This window comes from Corvus kubaryi, unplaced genomic scaffold, assembly GCF_017639235.1.
Source record: "Corvus kubaryi isolate FWS band 111438036 unplaced genomic scaffold, C.kubaryi_AGA036_p1.0 split1-131, whole genome shotgun sequence".
Lineage (NCBI taxonomy): Eukaryota > Metazoa > Chordata > Aves > Passeriformes > Corvidae > Corvus > Corvus kubaryi.
Genome location: NW_024582073.1, coordinates 8,838,793 through 8,858,942, shown reverse-complemented (window position 1 = coordinate 8,858,942; position 20,150 = coordinate 8,838,793). Strand labels below are relative to the sequence as shown.

General features: G+C 41.0%; 2 protein-coding genes across 7 annotated transcripts in view; one reads left to right on the top strand and one right to left on the bottom strand.

Annotated features, from left to right (window-relative positions):
• Positions 1 to 6,426, top strand: part of UBE2K (ubiquitin conjugating enzyme E2 K) — a 44,602-nt gene extending 38,176 nt beyond the window's left edge. For both annotated transcript variants that reach the window (XM_042052924.1, XM_042052926.1), the window contains one exon: positions 124 to 6,426. In XM_042052924.1, the coding sequence (XP_041908858.1) occupies positions 124 to 198 (75 nt within the window). In that variant the 3' untranslated portion in view covers positions 199 to 6,426. The remainder of the gene's footprint in view (positions 1 to 123) is intronic.
• The window catches only part of PDS5A (PDS5 cohesin associated factor A), a 93,243-nt gene continuing 75,343 nt past the window's right edge, over positions 2,251 to 20,150 (bottom strand). Inside the window, exons 31-35 of one of the 5 annotated variants that reach the window (XR_006020458.1) lie at positions 19,973 to 20,078; positions 17,151 to 17,503; positions 15,952 to 16,102; positions 7,819 to 14,123; positions 2,251 to 7,706 (exon numbers count right to left, since the gene is read on the bottom strand). Coding sequence is in view for 3 of the 5 variants with exons in the window: in XM_042052914.1 (XP_041908848.1) it covers positions 14,052 to 14,123; positions 15,952 to 16,102; positions 17,151 to 17,503; positions 19,973 to 20,078 (682 nt within the window). In the remaining 2 variants the exon portion in view is untranslated. Of the gene's footprint in view, positions 14,124 to 14,169; positions 15,372 to 15,951; positions 16,103 to 17,150; positions 17,504 to 19,972; positions 20,079 to 20,150 lie in introns of those variants that run through there. The other 4 variants (XR_006020457.1, XM_042052914.1, XM_042052917.1 and 1 more) reach the window with 4 other exon arrangements.

Sequence of the window (20,150 nt, the reverse complement as noted above, 5' to 3'; positions counted from 1 at the left end):
TATTTGGTATTTAAGAAATGGTAAACTCATGTGTTTTGATTAAACTGTGAACTTTTCATTCCACCTTCTGGAGCTGCAGGTTCACGCACTGAAAATATTATTGCTTTTGTTTTCTCATTGCAGAATGCAGTAATAGTGGCCTTGTCTTCAAAATCATGGGATGTAGAGACTGCAACAGAATTACTCCTGAGTAACTGAGCCATATAGAGAGAGCTGCTTCTGTAGTCCAGCTTGCCCCTTCTGGAGGAGCATCACCATCTGTTATTCCTAGGATTCTATATAGATTCTCTTTCAAAACTGGCACTCTTGCCTGATGATGCTATCTAGGCACTATTGGAGACTGAAAAAAAGCGCTCTGTAAATAAAGCTAATTAAACGTCTGTGTAAATTTAAAAAGGGGAAATACTTTAATTTTTTTTCTTACTAAATATTGTAAAAATTCTTTGAGCTCAGCTAAGATAATGGGGGAAAACCATGCCTACTTTAGTGTTTAGCAGTGTGACAAAGACTAGCAGGAACTTGCTTCAGGATTTTGATTTAGTAATTCAGAAAGCAACATTTTGAGTGTTAGTCATCAAAATTGTTGGTGCCACTCATCACAGTTATCTTACTGTTTTTAACATGGATCCTATGTGCCTGTGGATTGACCTATATTTGCATGCTTGTACTTAATAGACATATTAGGTAGGGTCGCTGAAGAGAGCACCATTGAAATACTCAATTGCTTTTGTAATTTTTTTCCTGACAGACTTTCAAGACTTACCCAAAGTTCCAAATGGTGACCTATTCAGAACCATTTTCTTTCTACCTTATTAATTGGGAAACCTGATTCTCCTCTCCCTTACATCATACTGTTGATTATGTTTCATCATCTGTGGGTATTATGTGTGCCATTGCAGTAGCCTAGGCTCCCCTTTAAAAATATAGATTTTGATTTATCAGTAGTGATTTTCATGCATCATGTTTTCTACACAATCATGTAAGGAGTATGCTTTGATACAGCACAAAAAGATGGAGCTGGTTTCATTTCCTTTTTTTTGTTTTAAATAGCTGTAAAGTGTTCATCAGTACATTCTGGATAATATGATTTCACGCAGTTCGAAGGAAGACAAAGCTGATTCTCCAGTGTACTGAGAATGAAAAAAAATTTTTTTGAGTACTTGATATGATGCAATCAGCTGTTTTTTGCAGCGGTTTTCTAGCTTTATTTTGGGCTTCAGTTTAAGGATTGCTTACCAGGTACTTTAAAATTCATCCTTGCTTGCATTTTTCTCTGGTTAACACATGGAGGCTGTGTTGGTGTTTTTACTGTACATACTTCAAATGCACATAGAAGTAGAAGTGTGTTCTCAATTTAGCTTTTTTTTGGATTGATGTTTCTGATAAACGAGAACTGAAATCTTACCTTGGCTTGTACATACAGTCAGTCTTTTTATTTGTATTAAAATGACATTTCATCCTGAGTGCAAAAGCTTGAAAATTATTAGTCTTGCAACTTCAAACACTAGTACATCTATTTAAAGAGAGCTGTAATGTCTTTGTGAATATGATGCAAACTTTTGAGAGTATATCTGACAAGGAAGTTCAGAGAAATCCTGAGACTAGAGAGTGGGGATTGTGGATAATGGAGTACTGTATCAGTCATCTTTTCTATTACTCTTATATTTTGTTCTGTTTTTTTTTTCCTCCTAAGCTGTGGATTAATAGGGTGGGGAAATATATGCCTGCTTGGGGTTTTTCTAGAGCTATGAAGTACAAATAGAAATAGTTTTGTACTTCATAGTCTGTTTATAACTCACACTAGATGAAATCAGGAACATTATGGTATCTGTTAAATACCTGGAGCATAGTAGTGGGGAACAGAACCAGAAAACAGAGCTGTCGAGACCTGGCTAGTTCTGGGATGTTCCCCGTACTGCTCTGTCTGATGTGTCCAAACTTAAAACAGGGCACAGACAGTAAATACTTTGAACTCATATCAGTGCAATACTAAATGCATTTGCTTAGTCTTTATACTTACTGCTTTTTAAGGTGTAGTCAGTGATCAGTTTTCTTGGGTTTTCTTGAGTTAGTGTAAATCATTTGCAATGATGCCAAAGGAAAAGAGTTGTTTTGACTTTCCGTATATTTATTTATTTTTTTAACAAGAAGCTGCTACTGTTCAGCTGGTTTGCTAGATGAAAACCAGGGACGGTAGGAAACTGGCAAAATGCTACTTGTGTTAATCTCAAGTTGCTGTCTTTTCTGTTATACAGGCTAAGAACTTATTGATTACATCAACACCTTTTTTTTTTTTTTTACCCTGGTGGTAAATACAAATTGCTGACTACTTTCCCTTGTTCTTCGCTGCTATTTATCAAAAGAAAGAACTTGGAAATCATTGTCGGGGACATAAAACTACTCAGTTACGGGCTTCTGAGCATGTCTTTTGATAAGACCAGTCTCCTAAGAACAGCAGGCTTCTCCAACAGTATGTGAAGTGATAAAGGAAGCCAGGGAAAGGGGGAGAGGCAAAAAAGAGGTTCTTAAGTGAGCATGGTCACCTCTGAAAGAATGCCCTGTTAAGTTTTACTTCTCTCACAAAGTTACCTCATTTTCTTCTCTACTGCAAAACAGTTGTCTTCCCCTTCCCCCTTATGTATAAATGTTGGATTCTGGGTTTTGCTCTCCATCCATGTGCTTGGTAGCTTAATGCTAGCTCAGGTGCTGGCAGGAAGGAAGCTGGGAAGGAAGCATGACCCAGCATTAAGGAGACATCTTTGGTCTGACGTCCCTCTGAATTTTGACATGTCACTCCTTTATAAGGAATGTTTTTGTATTCTTGGTAATTATCAGAGTTGAATATAGGGATAATGTTGTACGAGGTTAGTTTAACTGCAGCTGGGGCTGAGCCCTAGGAATTTTGCTGTTAGTGTTCAGCTTATCCTTGTGAGACATTGTACATACAAATGGTAGTTCCGTTTTCTGTATTGCTGAACATCGCTATATTCAGGGCCCTGTGCATTCACAGACGTGGAGTTGCTGTGCAGCCCACTCCAGCTGTGGACTCAGGCTGCACATTTACCACTCCTTGCAACAAGACATGAAACATGGGTACAGTGGCTTTCTAAGTACAAAGAAACCATGCGTTGTCTTCCTCTATTGTGCCAGAAGATGGCTTCAAACAGTCATTTTGAAGTCCAAACGGCCCCATTTTTCTAAACAAGGTATTGGTAATAACACGGATTGTCAGAGCATTCTTTGGATTTCACTGCTGAACATGCATCCAGCAAAAAGGTTTATCCATATTACCCAGTTCCTCCAAGAGCAAAGTACAGCTTTGTTCAGAGGTAGAGAAATGCCCTTTCCTGTTGCCAAAAGCCTCCATTTTCCCATGAGTACCAAAAGCCCTGACTGTATTCCACCCCCTTGCCAAATTCACAGCTTCCTCCCATTCCTTCTGTGAACAAGCTGTGTTCTCAGTGTGACAAATTGGTGCATTTTGGAGACAAAAAACCTTAGAAACATATCCTGGAAAGATGTGTCATTTAGTGCATTCTGCATACTCCAAACTGGATTATTTTGTTTGAAGCTTGCAACAGAGTACATGGGGCCTTGACTATAATTGGTTCGGTAGTATTTATGAGCAATTAAGTACTATTGGTGTATGAATATGTCTTAGTTCTTTTTCTAATTATCACTGTATTCAACTGTTTTCCATGTAAATTGGTATTGGAACACTGACATAAGGAATATAGAAACTTTTTTCGTTGTTGTCTGAAAGGAGGAATTAAATAGCCAGAAAGAATCTTACCTTGTAACACCAGATCTGCATTAGATGGTGTGGGTAACAGAAACATTTAAACTATGCAAATTTAAGCCTAACAGCTGTGACTCAGACTAGGCACTTCAGAGCTTATGGATTGCTTGTGTCATTGGGGAAGGGAGAAGGGGAGCGGGGGCAAATCAAAACACAGATTCAAGCGCAAATTCTTGTTTACTGCATTGGTCATGCACTGTGTCAGGAAGTTCCATTTTTAGCACAGGGCAAGTCAACTGTGCATGTCCCTTGTTCCCTTCTGAATAACCACCAGAAGCTGGCTTAGACTTGGAGGCTTGCCTGAAGTGGAAAACCTTAAATTATTTAGCAAAAAAATTGCTTTTATTTAAAGGCTGATGAGCAATGAGAAGATGAGGTGTCCTCTCCTGCTCGGTTTTGTTGATGGAGTTGATGAGTAGGGGGCACTGATTTGTGACCAGGTGCATAGTTTTGTATGGTTTTGATGAGCAGCTGGCTCAACAAGAGGTAGCAAAAGTGCATTTCATCAGTGTCTGTTGCATCACAGAACTAAAGCGTGAAAGTCAAGGTGCTTGTGGGTGCCTAAAGCCTCTTCTGGGAAGACCAAATAGGTGTTTTCAGTGTTAACCATCCTCGTTTTCCAGGCACAGCTTTCTCCTAGGGCTAGGCAAAGGGGCAATTACTTCTTTCTTGCTAGTTTTCTGATCTGTTCCAAACCTATCTGTGAATGATGTAGGTAGCTCTTCCTGCTTGTGGTGTTTGTGTCATCAGCTGATTCATCATCGGACTCACAAGACCAACTGTCGTCAATGCATTTGGCTTCTGGCTTGGTTATTCCAGCTGCAGTGCTCTGTTGGCAGCAACCTGACTTTGGATTTGTTCTCACTGGACAAACCCTTGCAAATCATTTGCCCTGTACTGTGCTGTGATGTTCGATCTGTGCTGTTACCTGCTTTGTAGGCATCAAACTGGCTCCAGGATCACTCATGGTGCTGAGCCCTTCATCGATAGTGTAATTTCAGATCCACGGCTCGACAGACGAGGAACTGTACTGTGACAGTGCTGTGCTTGTGTGGTGTACTATCTGCAGCACCCGCTGCTGCTCTGGTGCAGTGTCTGAAGAAGGCTGCCATCATAGGAATGCTGATGTCAACTGCTGAAGAGTCCTGCTTTTCACTTACCTTTTCCATCCTAAATTCTGACTTTTCTAGTAAATGAGTATTTACCAATAAATACTGCAGAAGGTTGGTTCCTGAGCATCAGCCTTCCTGTGGAGGAGGAACGGGGGTGGGGAGGCTGGAATGCAGCATCAGTATTTTTTGTCTTGAAAATAAAAACTACACAAACACTTTTGTACACAAATGATTTTTTAAATAAACACACATTTTAAAAGATGTTGATTTTTCACTGGGAATGCTTAACAATAAATGCACGTTTCCCTGAAAACAGTTTTCATTTTATTTCTGGCAATTCTGATTGTTCTAAGATTATAGGGTCTACTGCCTCCATGTCAGTAACAAGAGCAAAAGGGATGATCATTTTCAAGGTGCACATTAGAAAATTTTGAAGAAGAAAATTGTGTAAATAGAAGTTGTGTAATGGAAGGAAGCATGTGTTATTTCAACAAGGACTGCCTCACGTGATGGCCTGAAAACTACATGTACAGCCGCACCACCACTTGTCTCCTTTCAAAGGCTGCATCTGAAGAAACAAAGCCGGTAACTCACAGAGGAAAAGTTCTCTCTGGATTTTCGTGCACCGCTTATGTTCATGTCATCACATTTTAAACTATGTACTTCAAACTGCAGTTGGTTCATGCACAGGGAGGTGACAGCCTGGTGGCTAATGACACTGCCCTGTTGTTCAGCTCTGGAAGAACCTAGGAGAGATGATGACTATGGATTTACTACCAGTACAAACTTCACTTTTTTGGCATTTGTCCACATTTGTTAAATGGAGTAAAGCAGTTTGAAGGCAGCAGCTGCATAGCTGAAGTAATGAGCAGTGAGTTTGCTGTGGAGCTGGTTGTAGTACTCTGTTTCAAATCTGCGTCCCATCTTCAGGTGCATGTTTATCCCTGGGCAGGTTTTGCAGGTTTCTGGGCAGGCTCTACCAGCTGGGATAGTACTGCACAGTTTTATGGTGTAAGATGTTGTTTGGGTTTTTTGTTTCATTTTACTGTCATCAGGAGCTGTGTCGTTCTGTGGTACCTCATTCTTTAACGGGGTGAGGGAGAGGGAGCACTCCTCAGTCCCTCTCCTGCAGGTCTTAGCCTGATACTAATTCAGAGAAAAAAAAAAGGTCCATATTCCCCAGTTTGTGTAGTTAGACACTGACATGAGTAACTGAGAGCTGCTTTATACTGAAATACTTGTGAAGTTGTCCAACAGCCTTGTCATTCCTTCCAGCACCCCAAAACTGGAAGCGAGTTCACAGCTGAAATGGACTGATGGTGCTTGCTAGCTTGACTTGTCCTGTACTTAGTTTTCTGTTTCAGTGGCTGTAATACTGACACATTTGGCTCTCAGACGGGTAACTGATACCTCCAATACAGCAAATCCAGGATTTTAAATTGTTTTTAAGGTCAAGTCTGGATCTGGAGCACCCGTGTCTGGTATAATGTCAAATAAATTACATTGCTTCACTTAGTGGCTGCTTTGTGTTGAAATACATGAATTCTTTAGGTGGGTTTATGACAGCCTGGTATAACATAAAGGGTAATAAGCTGGGCTGGTGAGGAAAATATGGTGGGGGAGAGGGGAGGTGGGAGAGAACCTGTTTTGTGCTGATGATACCTGAGCCACCAGACCCCTTTAGCACTCCCAAGTCCTCTGTGTACAGCTGCCTTTGCCTGCAAGTGGTGCGGGGCATGGGTTTGTGGCCCCCTGCTCCTGCAGGGTGGGGAGAGGGACAGTGCCCTGGTCACTTTCCTTTGTCTTTCCTGAAACCTCTTCTCAAAACTGGCAGTTTAAAAACATGATGATGGTGAATAGTCAAAGCTCCTGCTGACCCTGAGAGGTTTGGGAAGTTCCTGCAGCTGAGCCACATTGCTGTATCAGGGCAAAGCCTGCTATCCCCATTTTTGTACATTTACCTGCTGCCTAGGTTCAGAGGTGGGTGGGAGGGTGTCCTTCTTGAAGGAGGAACCTTTTGCTGGTTACAGCCCCAAAAAATAGGAGCCAGTTACACACCAAGATGGATTTTGGTTCAAAAGCACACCTACAACTGGCTGGTCCCATTTCACACTGCAGTCATAACAAAGAGCAGGCACTGGAAATGGCATCACAGCTTTAAATTTCCATCAACACAAGGCTGGAGAACAAACACCAAACACAAAGTTGGTCCCGGGTGTTTCTGGAAGTGGTGGCCATCACATCTTCACCTTGCTGCAAGAAGCTGTTGGGTGTGAAGCAGTTTATCTGTGTAGATGGTGGCTTAAAGGATCCAAAGCCATCAGTGCAAATGGAAAGAAAGCACTTGATGTTTATGACTTTTAAAGAGGCAACTCCAAGAAATGAATCCTGCATATGAACTTGCTATAGGTGAATGACCTGCTGGGATGGGGGCATGTTCTCACTCTTTGCTTTGGCATATGTGTTGCCCACTATAGCTTATTCCACATTCCAATCCTTTAATGGTCTGAACTACATCAAAAGTGCTGGGATAAACTGTCTCCAGGCCATAGTTATCAGGAGAGGGGACTGTTGGGAAGAAAACATGTATAAACAAAGTAGTTACCAAAATTCACTGGGTCAGACAATGCTGAGGTGGAGGAGAAAAAAAACAAAGCACAAACCAAACCCCCAAAATTTCTTAAAAACTAAGGGAGAGTCATTCTTTGTATTTATTGTTTGTGTGCCATTCTTTTCACCTGTGAATGGTTCTTATCTGTGAGGAATTCAGGAAGGGGAAGTGCAGAGTCCTGAACCTGGGGAGATAAAACCCAGGCACCAATACAGGCTGGGATAACTGGAAAGCAGCTTAGCAGAAAAGGAGCTGGGGGTTTGGGATGTGGACCAAGCTGAACGTGAGCCACCAACCTGTGCTCATGGCAAAGGCAGCAAAGTGTATCTTGGGCTGCATGAGGCAGTGTCAGCAGCAGGCTGAGGGAGATGATCCTGCCTCTCTGCACAGCCCTGGGGAGGCCATATCCAGTGGGAAGCCACGTCCTGCTCTGCTGAGATGGGCTGGAGGGAGCCAGCTGTCCACATAAGAGACTGTGAACTCAGGGGGCCTGGATCTGTTCGATGTGACTGCAAAAGAAGCAAATACACAAAAGGGGCCACATCCTGCAAGTGTGAAATGAAAAAGCCCTCTTAATAGCAAAAAGGTTAAAAAACCCCACCATCAACCCAAAAGAAGAAACAACCCATGTTTTGGCTTAAAGGTATGTTTTGGAAAGAAAGCAGCTCAATGATGCAGAATCAAATGAAATTCTGTTATCATTTTGGCCAACTGCTTTGGGCAGCTTCCAAAACCACCCTCATGAAACAATGTGTGCAAGGGAAATGCTTAGGGCAGGAACCCCGCCCTGCTCCCCGGCCAAAGGCAGTGAGTACCCACCCCCCTGGCATGTGGTGCAGCTCCCATGAGGCAGCAGGAGGGGGCTTGGGCACAGCAGGGTAAGTGGTCTTCTGGAGGAGAAACACATTACCATTTCAGGGCTGAAGAGTGACCAAATAAAAAATAGACTTGAGCTCTTGAGGTCTGAGGAAGATGGCAGATCTGTCCTAGTAAATTTAACAGAAGGCCCCTATGCCTCTGACTGTAGCTCTGGGGGTAGAGGTGCCCTCAAAAATGGCCAAACAGCATCTAATATACGGTGGTTATGTGGGAAAATATTGTGTTGGTCAGACACAACATTCTTGGAGAAAGTGTGTAAGGAGATGGAGGAAGGCAGTGGGGAAGAAGTGGTGCCACAGCACTGGCAGTGCCCATCCCCCTGTCCACAGGCACAAGAAAAGTTCCAGGGAGCAGAAGCCTACAGCCAGCCGGGGGGGTGATGAGTCAAGGGAGTGGATGCAGTGCTGGGTGTTTGGCTGTGACCAGTCACCTACAAGAGACATGATCTCAGGTTGGTATTAATTGGTTGGGAGTAAGTTTGGCCAGGAAATAGGAAAATTTTTCTATTTCCATTCATTTCTCTAGGGCTGTACCTCTGGCTCTATTTGTTTACACTTTCCCATTCAGGTATTTATACACATTGATACACTCTGAAGGATGATCTTACCAGGAAGGTACCTGAAACTTGGAGAGCCAGAGATACAACCACATCTACCTCATGGCCAACACACCAGGACTGCTGTGAATGCCACCATGATCTTCTGCGTGCAGTCTGTGGGGGGTTGGTGTTTCTTAAACGTGTGGAAGCTACAAAGGATTAAAAATACACCCTGTTTCTGCATGAGGGAATGCTGGATCTTCTGTCATGTCTTGTAATAGTCCAGATGACTAGAAAACTTCCCTAGAGCATTGGAGATTTGGCCATTTAGTATACTTTGACAGACTGAGGCAGCTCCAGAACCTGCATGGCAAGTGCACTGTGAGTAACAACCCTCCTGACAAAGGGAGTGGTAACAGCAGGAACCAGGTGCTGACTGAGGGAGGATGGAGGATAGCAGTGCTGAACATGGGGTCCTTGTGGGAAAACCAGACCTTAGAAGCTCGTTACTAAAGCAGAGCCTGATAAACTGCGATGTGCAGGCCCCCCACAAGCCTCAGAAATTAATCAAGGCAGAGTCTGCTTTCTTCCCAAATCCTTTTATGCTCAAAGCTAAGCTTATATAAGATTCAAGTGAGAAGGTAATGCAGAAGACACAATGTGCAGGCATGGATGGATACAGCAAAGAGGGCTTTGAATAGCTGGGAACCAATGTACTGCAAGGCTGAGAAAAGGTGACTGGAAAGGGCACTAAGGAAAGGCACCAAGGTACTCTGTCAAGCTCACACAGCAGGTGTGCAGAGCAGCTCCCTTGTCCATGCCCGAGCCTGAATCCTGTCCTGTCCTACCAGCATGAGGAAGGATGAACAGTGTTTGCTGCACCACCATCCAGAATAATTTATCCAGGTTACAGATTATTCTCTCCTTTCCTGGGAACACTCAGGGATGGAAGCAGGTGATGGCTTGAATTATGTGGGCAGTGACAGTCTCTCCTAATTTCGTAGGAAGTGGAAAAGAGCTTATGTGTGGGCAGCAAGGAGCAGTGAGCTGCACAGGGGACCCTGCATGTGCTCTGGAGACAGCACATAAACCTCCTGAAAGGAGACTGATGGCTCAGACCTCTGCCACCAGCATAAACCCAGCTTGTCTCTGGTTTGGGGACAGTTGGGGCACACAGTGACTTCCCACTTGCTTTACAGCCATTGGACCCAACACCAAAGAAACAGCCATAATCACCTTCCATCTCTTGCTTCAAGAGCTCCTTGGGGCATCAGAGTCAACACATCAATTTCTGCTTCCAGGGCAATGAGAGAATTAAATGCTTGAACCAAGGAGCAGAACATGTATTTCTTGTTCTGGAGCATGCCCAACCTGCAGCATTATGATTTGAGCTCTTGCAGCTGGTAGGGCTGTAGGAGGATGCTCAGTACTCCAGAGCTATTTGGTCAAGCTTTTTGCCTGAGCTGGCACATTGCTGAGACTACAAGGCTGCCAGCATGACCTAAGTGAGTTTACAAATTAGCTTGGATAACCTGTGCTCCCAGTGAAAAGCAGATGTCTCCTGCTGGCTGTCCCTCCTCACCAAGTAACACAAGACTCAACTGCACCACCCACTTGCATTGCCCATAGATGTCTTGGCTCTGCTGACCATGGGTAGAGCTGCACAGTTGGTGACAAATCCCCCAGGTTCAAAGTTGAATGGCTCCTTAGTAATTTCTTGCCAAAGCTGAAGAGGTCACAAGCCTGACTTTCCTCCTGTTGGCTCACAACACCCAGCCACTACAGGCCCACAGTCCTGATAAAAGTGTCAGGGTCAGGACTTTTCCTAGGCAGAGAGAAGTGGCTCTGGTGCAGGTTGGAAATGTCTTTCCATCAGGTAACAGGAGAATTTGTTCCAATGGTATGACGACTGCCCTTTGCCTGACATGGCACCAGGGCTCTGAGGAACACGCTCACAGCATCTCCCAGCACAGGTGATGCTGACCGAGTTCGGCTGCAGAGCTGCTCCTACCACTCACCGCAGCACATGGGGCTATGCCTTCAGCTCTTCGGGCCTGAGCGAGCAGGAGGTCTCAACTGCAACAAGCCTTTGGCTGTGGTCCCACTAGTTTCTTTACAAGCAGGTGCACATGCCAGAAACTTGCTCATCTCCTTTCAGACTGCAAAAAATAGTGCTGGGAAGTTCCCTGGAGTCAGAGATGTTCCTATTCTGAATCTGAAGTATATACTAGGGTGTGATTTGTGGAAGTAGTCATCCTGTGGGTCACCACACTGACTTGGTGCTAAGGAATCTCTAATGGGAGCAACTGGGTCATTTGCCCCCTTTGGTTTCTCATTTAGAAATAAGAAATAAAAGGACATCCTGGATCCACTCTCCTGACTCAGGCTGTGCAGCTGGGAAGGGACAGGTTATCAGCAACCACTTCCACGTTCTGCTCCTGAGGAAGTCCGGTCTTGTTCTCTGCCTTCGAGGAACTGAGGCAAATCAATCCACAGAATGTCTGGATTAAAATCTCTTAAGGAATGGAAGCTACTGTCGGTCTTTGAAGTTTAAGAGTATTTTACAGTATTATTTGAGTTTCCTTCTGGCCATCTGAATACCCAGGATACTCATCAGCCGATGATTCCCTCCTGTCAGAAATTCAAGAAGAGAAAGGCTTCAAGGGACACAAAAAGTGCTGCTGTACAGAAGGACTTTGCTCCCTGCTTTTTAACACCTTGCTGCTCCTTGTGCAAATCTGTTCCTGCACTGAGATACAATGCCGTGGGCTGAAACCAGCCACTCTGTGACTAATGCTTGGTTACCAGCTCTGTGCATCTGCAGCCAGGCTTCTTCAGTTTGGGCTATTTCCCTGAGCATCAATTTGAGATTTGATTTCCAGGCACAAACAGAGCTATTACTGCTGATAAAGACAATAACAACGCACACATGCAAGAGAACTAGAATCTGCATGGATGATTTCTTTAAGAAGCAAGTTTCCCATGTATTGTAAATGTTTGGTGATCCTGCATCTTTCTTCATCTTTAGAGGAAACAGTTCAGCTGTGACAGCCCCACCAGTTAACTTGACACTCAATAACCAGTCTGATGCTGCACTTGGTCCAACAATGTGAGCTAAGTATCTAACAGCTAGAAGTACATTTTAGGTAACATTTTTTTGTTATTTATCAATACTAAAATTTACAGGGCTTGTCAGCATGTGCAGAAAAGGTTTGTACTGCATATTATTTCTCCTGTTTAAGATTGCTCTAGACAACATTATTTCATCCAAAAGAACTATTCAAATTTAGTTTTGTTGAGTGGTAGAGCTTTAATTTAGAACATTACAAAGTATGTTCTCAGAACAGCTTTCCTGTCTTACTGTGATGAAAACCATGCAATCCAGGCATCGGAAGACAGAAAGAAACAGAAATAAATGTATGTCTGCTAAGAAACACAGCCAGACTTTTATGAAGATGGGAACTTAAAAGATGGTAAGAACTTTGCTCTAACTATGTAACTAAATGTGAAACCTCAGCACCTTTAAATCCTACACTGGTAAAAAGCCATAAATACTGTGTTTTATTGGGCTTCCTATTATTCTTAATCACACATTAACAAGTGAAGAACTCTGAGCATCAGTTTCCTTATTATAATGGGAGAATCCCCACTCACGTACAAGATTTGAAAACTGATATATGGCCAAGTAGACACATACACACCCTACCACCCTCCATTTTCTTCAAAATACTTTGCCTTCAATTCCAGAGTTTTATACTCATTTCTCTTTAATAGATCTTATTTTTAAGGCCTCAGCAGCACTGGCAATGCATAAATTATGTCTGTGTTAAAACGGTGGCTGTGCCTTCTGTCCTGGTTCTCCAGGCTGCCTCCTGTGTGCGGTCAGCACTCAGGGCCCCTGGGTGCAGCTCTGACACCAAGGTGCCCACCCATCACTGAGGCAGCTCGTGACAGCACCACAGCTGCCCCGAGGGCTTGAACGGGAACAGTGCGGGCAGGCAGGGAAATTCCGAGTGCAGCCTTGTCTGGGGCAAGTTCTGAGAAGAGTCAGTGGGGGCCACCGCTAGACCCCTCTGGTAATTCTTGTATGCTGCATTTTGGCTCAGCCAATTATGCCCAGAATAAATTTGCTCCATGAATGTACCAATTGACTCTACTGATAATCAACATATCAAAGTAACTCAAATGTCCACATTAAAAAAAACCAGAGAAAGAAACTCAACATAATCCCATCTGAAGAAAGACAATTGAAAACCATGCCCTGAGCATGGCACTGAACCTCCAGAAACCCCTTCTAACCTAAATTATTCTGTGATGATTCCTTGAGTAATTTGACGTTGTAACTAATTAAAAACTGACCAAAAGAGGTAAAAAGGAAAAAATCCAATAATTATCCACTCCAAAAAAAGCAAAGCTTTTGGAAACAAATCTGAATTGCTTGCAGGATTTGTCAAGTCCAGATTTCAGATCACTGTTAAAGGCACACAACTAAGTACCAGAACTCATTTTTAAAAGCAAGTATCTTTTTCAGGTAGCACTAAAACACTTTAAAATTAGTTTAAACGAAAATACTCTAACTTTTGTGAGAGGGAAGTATTTGACCAGAGCACCAAAAAGAAACTGCATTCTCATCAGTAAATCCACCTTGTGAAATTATTTCAGTTTTAGAAATCAAACCCCTGACAGATGCGTAATTAAATGATTTTAAAAACTCCCGGCCTCCCTCTTGTCAAAAGCATTTCAAATCCTTCAGGTCAAAGCACTGCAGGTTGCTTTAGAAGGGGAGCTGCACACACTGCTTTATGCACAGAAGAAAAATAACATCAGCTGTATGCTTGCTAAGAGAGACTTAACTCATGTTTGAGAGCACACAACCGCACCCTACCCATTTCAGGAGCACAAGCAATCCTTAACTAATGCCACCAGTATCCAGCTCTTCTATATGAATCAAGGGATTTCAAAATTTGCAGAAGAGAAATAGGGAACTGAGGCAGTGGGAAACAAAGCAAACTCTTCACTGTCACTCTGCAGACCAACCCAACCCCCTTCACGAGATAAAGCACTGTAACTTTACCAAAAAAACTTAACTTTTAAACTACGTTACTGTCTGCATTACAACTCCTTTGCTCTGTACAATACTTCTGTGAACGTCCAAGCCCATATACAGATATAGCAATTAGTATTCTGTGAAAGAAAAAAAAAAAGAAAAATCAAAAAAAGGACCACCATATGACACCTAGAAGCGTTTATTTTATGCAACAAACTTAAATATGATCATGTGTACATAAAAGTGTACACTGTATCTATGCTGAACAATGCCAGGAAACATAATATTGATGCAACAATCTTCTAAAATAAACATTAAAAAATGAGCCTGGACAGGAAGACAAAATGCAAAACAGACTTACTTCCAATCAGCACAATGCTTAAAATTGAGAGCAATCCTAAACATTTCCAACTTTCCTTACAAAGCTGCCAAAGTCCAACTATTTTTAAAAACTGATTTTTTTTTCTTTACATCAATAATAAAAATCTGGTGACAAACATTATAAAATCAAATGCTGGACTGTCTTTACTCCTTTAAAATTTAGAATATTCCAACAGAACCGCAGGAGTAAAAACACTTAAAAGTGATATATGTTTTTATAAAACAAACATCAATATGTACATTTATTGCAAATTATATTAAACTAAAATGGAGGGAAAATTAAAAAATGAAATGTCTACTTGCAAATTAATAATAATTTTAAGTGATTACTTTCCCACTCTGATAAAAATCAGAAAGCAACATTTATAAAATTGCCACCACATGACTTTTCATAGCAGGGAACTGAAATCTGTACATCTTATTTTTGCAGAAAAGTAGGCAGGCAGAAAGAATTATACATAAAACAGTCTCCAAAAGTAAAGCAAAAAAATTTTTTTGTTTTTTTTTTTTTTCCTCTAGTCTTGTTTAAAATCCATTCAGTAGACTTCTACCTTTTCTGTGAAACATGGGAATACCTGGCTCTAGGATCATGAATTTTAAATGTCAGTGTAAGGACCTTCTCTGACTTTCTTTAAAAAAAAATGCAGCATGAAAGTTAATGGTGTAAATACACTTTTAAACTCCAGAATGCAGGAACTGGAACCAAGTGTTAAGCAATTTGCTTAATTATTGACTTTTCATAAAAAAAGTCTCTGGGGAAATAAGTACAGATGCTTTTAGCCTCTTTCTCAAGAGTTTCTGCTTTACATTTCCATTGAGAAGGATTAATTTCATGTGAAAGGGAAGCATAGTTTTCCTTCTGGTTTCAGAGCTGAAAGCTGTGTGTTTTGAAGTAATTTCAGTTCCTGTACAGGAAATTTCTGAATCCTAGTTTTTGCAGAAGCTTGGAGCATGCCTTTATTTGGCCATCATTTCCTCCCTTTTCGAGCAAGTTTTCTTTTTACCTTTATGGGGGGAAAAAAGGAAATGAAAGTTAATCGTAAGGACATGGAAATTCCAAGTGATTCTGAATCAAAATCCTATTAAATATTGTTTACATTTCAGCTTTTACACTCTTTATACTGTGATTTTTCCAACTCCATCTCCATCTCATATCTTCTCAACAATTACATAATTAATTGAATACAACTGAATTTCCTTACTGTATAGCACAACTTCCTGAAAAACTTGAAAGTAACACAACTTGAGTTGTGCATTTCATAATTCCATAACTGAGTAATGTTTTTTCAGCATAAATATAAACAGTTATCCCCTGCTTTCACTGGAATCAGAGATTAAGAACAGTAACTTGATCTAGTTAACTGGAATTACCCAGGTTTATAAAAACAGCCCATTTTACTTTAGAATAGGCATTACTTCAAATATTTTCCAAGTACTTACAGTAACTTGTACATGTCTACTTAGAAGCAAAAAACCTATCAGACACAGTGTTTTTTACACACAAATTTCTTTGATTCCTTACTGTATAAACTGCAATAAAGAAGTAAAAAGAGAGAATTGTCCTATACAAGATGCCTGCTACACCTTAAGGAAGCCTCCCTCTGCTATCTCTGTATCCTCAGTATCTTCCTGGCTGCTCCCACAGGCCTTAAAAAGATCCATTGCATTCTGAGAGTATTCTGAACTTGAGTCTATCTCCAACAGTGAATCTCCATCACTTCCAAGCACCTGGCTTCTGAAAAACGTTAACAATGTTTTGGTATTTTGTCCAAGAAACACTGAGATATTACATATTTTAAAGATGCTATCTGATACAGTAGCTTATTAAAGGATATGGATAGTGCAATTTGTTCTGAAGACTTAAACAAGCATTGCAAAGCAGTACACAAATATTACACTCTTGACAGACAGAACATTTTACTGGTCTATAAACCTTGCTCTAAGAAGGTAACTATTTTTGTTCAAAGTTCTTTGCAAGATCTTCAACTTACAAATCTCCAGAAAAACTATTCCAATGATTCTTTCTTCCTTTAGATTAATTTGTGATTCCTTAGAGCACACTGGTCTGCAGACCTTATTGCTCTACGACTTTGGACACTTTTGCATTAATTAGGTACCAGGTCCAGCAAAACAGACATCTCGTGTTTATGTGCATTATGAATTGCTTATATTGCAAACCAAGTCAGCACGTTTAAACACTAAAGTAGCCCGGATTATCATCCAAAAGCTGTTCTGTAGTTTACGAAGTTCCAAATGTTATTTTTCAGTTACTTAAAATAGATTACAGTACTGCTAATATTAAAACAAACACAGACCCAAAATAACCGAAAATAGTCAGAATTACAATTTTTCCTCTTAATTAAAGATAGTCAGTTTCCAAGCCTTTGCTACCAATGAAGTGAAGCACAGCAGAGAACCCAAATGCCTGTGTACCTGGGATTAATGAATGCACTGAAACAACCTCAACTCTTAGTTGTTTTACACAGCAATGCCAGGAAGGGAAGTGAAGAGGCAACAGACATAAAGTAACATTTGGCGAAAACAGGTAAAGTTTATCCTGTTCTGACCAAAAAAATTCATTTCTCCAACACCAGCTACCCAGGTATTCACTTTGAAAAATAGAACTCAATGCAACATATGGTGGACCATGGCATCCACTGTGGTTTAGTTGTGCCCTTAACTATGCTAGGTCTGTTGTAATTGCAAATTCAGGGTCTGACTTTAGATAGGAAAGGACCACCGCCTCCCCCCCCGTATTTTATTATTTATTTATTTATTTTTACCTCTGTAGATCAATTTGTCTCTGTGCTGCTGCTGGCTTTTTTGCTGTGTCTTGCTGTTTTGCTGCTTTGGCATTACCTGCCTCTAAACTCCCTGGACTTTCTTGATTGGCTGCTGCCCTCTTCCTTCCCCTGACAGGTGGTTTATTTGTTTCCTCGTTTTTTGCAGTGGTACCCTGAGGTTCCGGTTTGGTTGGTCGCCCTCTTCTGGTTTTTGCTGCCAGCGATGGGCCTGTTTCTTCTACACTTTTTTCTTCTGTTTTTTGATGAATATTCTCAGTTCCAGATGCTGTTGCTGTTCTTTTTTTCCCACGTTCAGTGCTATTTCCTTGTGTAGTCTGATCAGAATTAATCTCCTAGAAAATAAAAATCATGAATGTGAAGAAAAAAAGATTCCCAAAGGCAATCTCAAACGGTTACCTTCCTTCAAGAGAAATACGAGTTTTTAAAACTCTAAGTATTGTTACGAAAACACATCACGTGGTCTTAAACCTAGTAATAAGTTTTACTAAATGGGATTTTGAACCTCATCCTTGCAAAAATATTTTCTACATTGTGTGTAATGTTAATATCTGCACCCAATGTATCTTTTAGTTGTGTGGGACAGAGATTACAGTAAGACTAATTATTTCAGCTCCTCCCATGATGGTTTTTCTGGACAAGCTCCTTTTACTGTCTCTTTGTCAAATGACAGGAGAGGAGCAGAAGAGCTATTCCTATACAGCAATATTTACTATTTACTTCCACACATGCAAATCTTGAGACCAACATTCAGTGAAGGTGCTGTTTACCAAAGTCCTAAGTGCCAGTAAAGAAAAACCCAAGGCTTGTAGGGAATAAAGAAGTAAGACCACACCAAAGATGAAACTTGCTGGTTTTTTAAATTCTTTGTCATGTCTAAATAGGTATGGCCTACATGCATGTTTTTCTCAATACCCTGAACAAGGTAAAGAAGTGATTAAATACCATGAAGAGGTGTCTGTATATGTGAAACAGAAAGGGTCAGCAGTGTACTTCTCTACACAGAGCAGTATTCATATGGAATCAAAGAGGAAGCAATTGGATGCTAAGCCTTCATTTGATCACTGACTTCCAAAGCAGTTGGGAGAAGGGGTAGAGAAAAGGATACTGAAGAAGCATGGCTGGGATGACTTAGTAATTTCAAACAAACCAATGTCACTATACTAAGTGCTGTATCTGAACCAAGGACTTATTTTGTTAAATACTCTACTATTATTTCTTATGTGTTCAAATGAGTCAGGCAATCTCTGTAATCTTTACTACTGTTCTAGCAGCTTCATAGCAGACACACGTGCTATTCATATGAACTTTACAGATATCCACTCTGAAATTTCAACTTCAAGAACCTAGAAAGCATTTTTTTAAAATTTACTTTTTATGTGCTTTGCCTAACTTTTCTATGTCACAATACAAATACAAAACACCTGCTTATTACTCTGATTTCATCTAATAAAAAGAGATTAAGCAGATATTTAACTTTTTAAAAATCATACAGCCTAAACCGTCTATGTATCCCTACATTATTACAAAAATCTGTTTTGAATCACAGAATCATCTAGGTTGGCAGTGATCTTTGAAAATCATTCTGTCAAATCTTCTGTTGGCAGTAGGGCCTCAGTGGTTATCCAGGGCCTTGAAAAGTCAAGCCATGAACAGTGATATTCCACCACTTTTCTGGACAGCCTGTTCCAGTGTTTAAATTTCTTCACAATGTAGATTTTTCTTTTTTTAGTATTTTTTTCTGCTTGCATCCAAACAGAATTTCCCCTGAAGCAACTTCTCCCACTAGCCTTTTTTCCTTCCAGCAAGCAGCCTTGAGAATACTTCCTTCCATCCATCTTTTCCATAAATACCTTTTAGATACTGAAAGACTGAATGATCCTCTCCAAGGCTTCTCTTCTCTAAGCTGAACAAACCCAATACTTCAAACCTTTCTTCACACAACAACTTCTCCACACCTTTATAATCTTGGTGCCTCCTGCAAGGCTCTCTCCAGTTTTTCAGTATCTGCATGAAACTGGGGAGGACACAGTATTCCAGGCATAGCCTAATGAATGCCAAATAGGCTGGAATAAACACATCCCTCAATCTGCTGACTACTCAGGACACAGCTTGCTGCCCTCACTGCTGCCAAGACACACAGCCAGCTCATGCTCTGTTGGTTGTTCACCGGGGATGGTCCCACAGGTCCTTCCCAGCCAGGCAGAGCCCAGCGTGCTGTACAGCTGTTTGAGTTTAATCTATCCCATGGGCAGGACTCAACTGTGTTAAAATTCATGCCATCGTATGTTTTGTAAGTTAAAAAATCATTATGATTTACACATGGTGTTCTCTCTTTAATGAAAGAGGGGAGAACCGTAAAATATATTTTTAATAGTTTAATTAAGATTTTAGTTGTGACAAAAATCCAAAAATTAGATGTTTATTTCATGCTATAGGACCACTTGACATGTTCTTGGCAGTAACTTCCATTAAAGCTTTTTACAGGTGTGAACTTCCACTCTAAATCCCAGCCTCACTGTTACTTATTTTAGAAAACGTGGAATAAAGGTGGGAGTAACCTTGGAATTTTAAAAAAGAAGGACGAAGGCCATTCAAATGAGCTCTATAAATTACTCTGGATAAAATAAACAGCAGTTTTGAAATTAAAGGGTCTTCTGTTAGGCTAGGAAGCTGATAGAACTATATGAAATGAAACTGGATGTTACCATTTCCTCAGAGACTGCCCGCAGTGATGTGGACTGAAAAAAGGCCCAATGCCAAGTTTATTATAGACACACAGTCCATAAAATCCCTGGACATACCTTGTTTTTCACAGGTTCTGTCTTTGCTGGCGTGACTGAAATAATCCTCACAGGATTTTCATCATTTTCACTGACTCCGGTTTCTGATATATCTGAACTTTGTTCCCTGGGAGCATCATGGAAGACATAATAAAACAAAAATATACAGAAAAGAAGAAAAATGTTTGGAATTATTGGG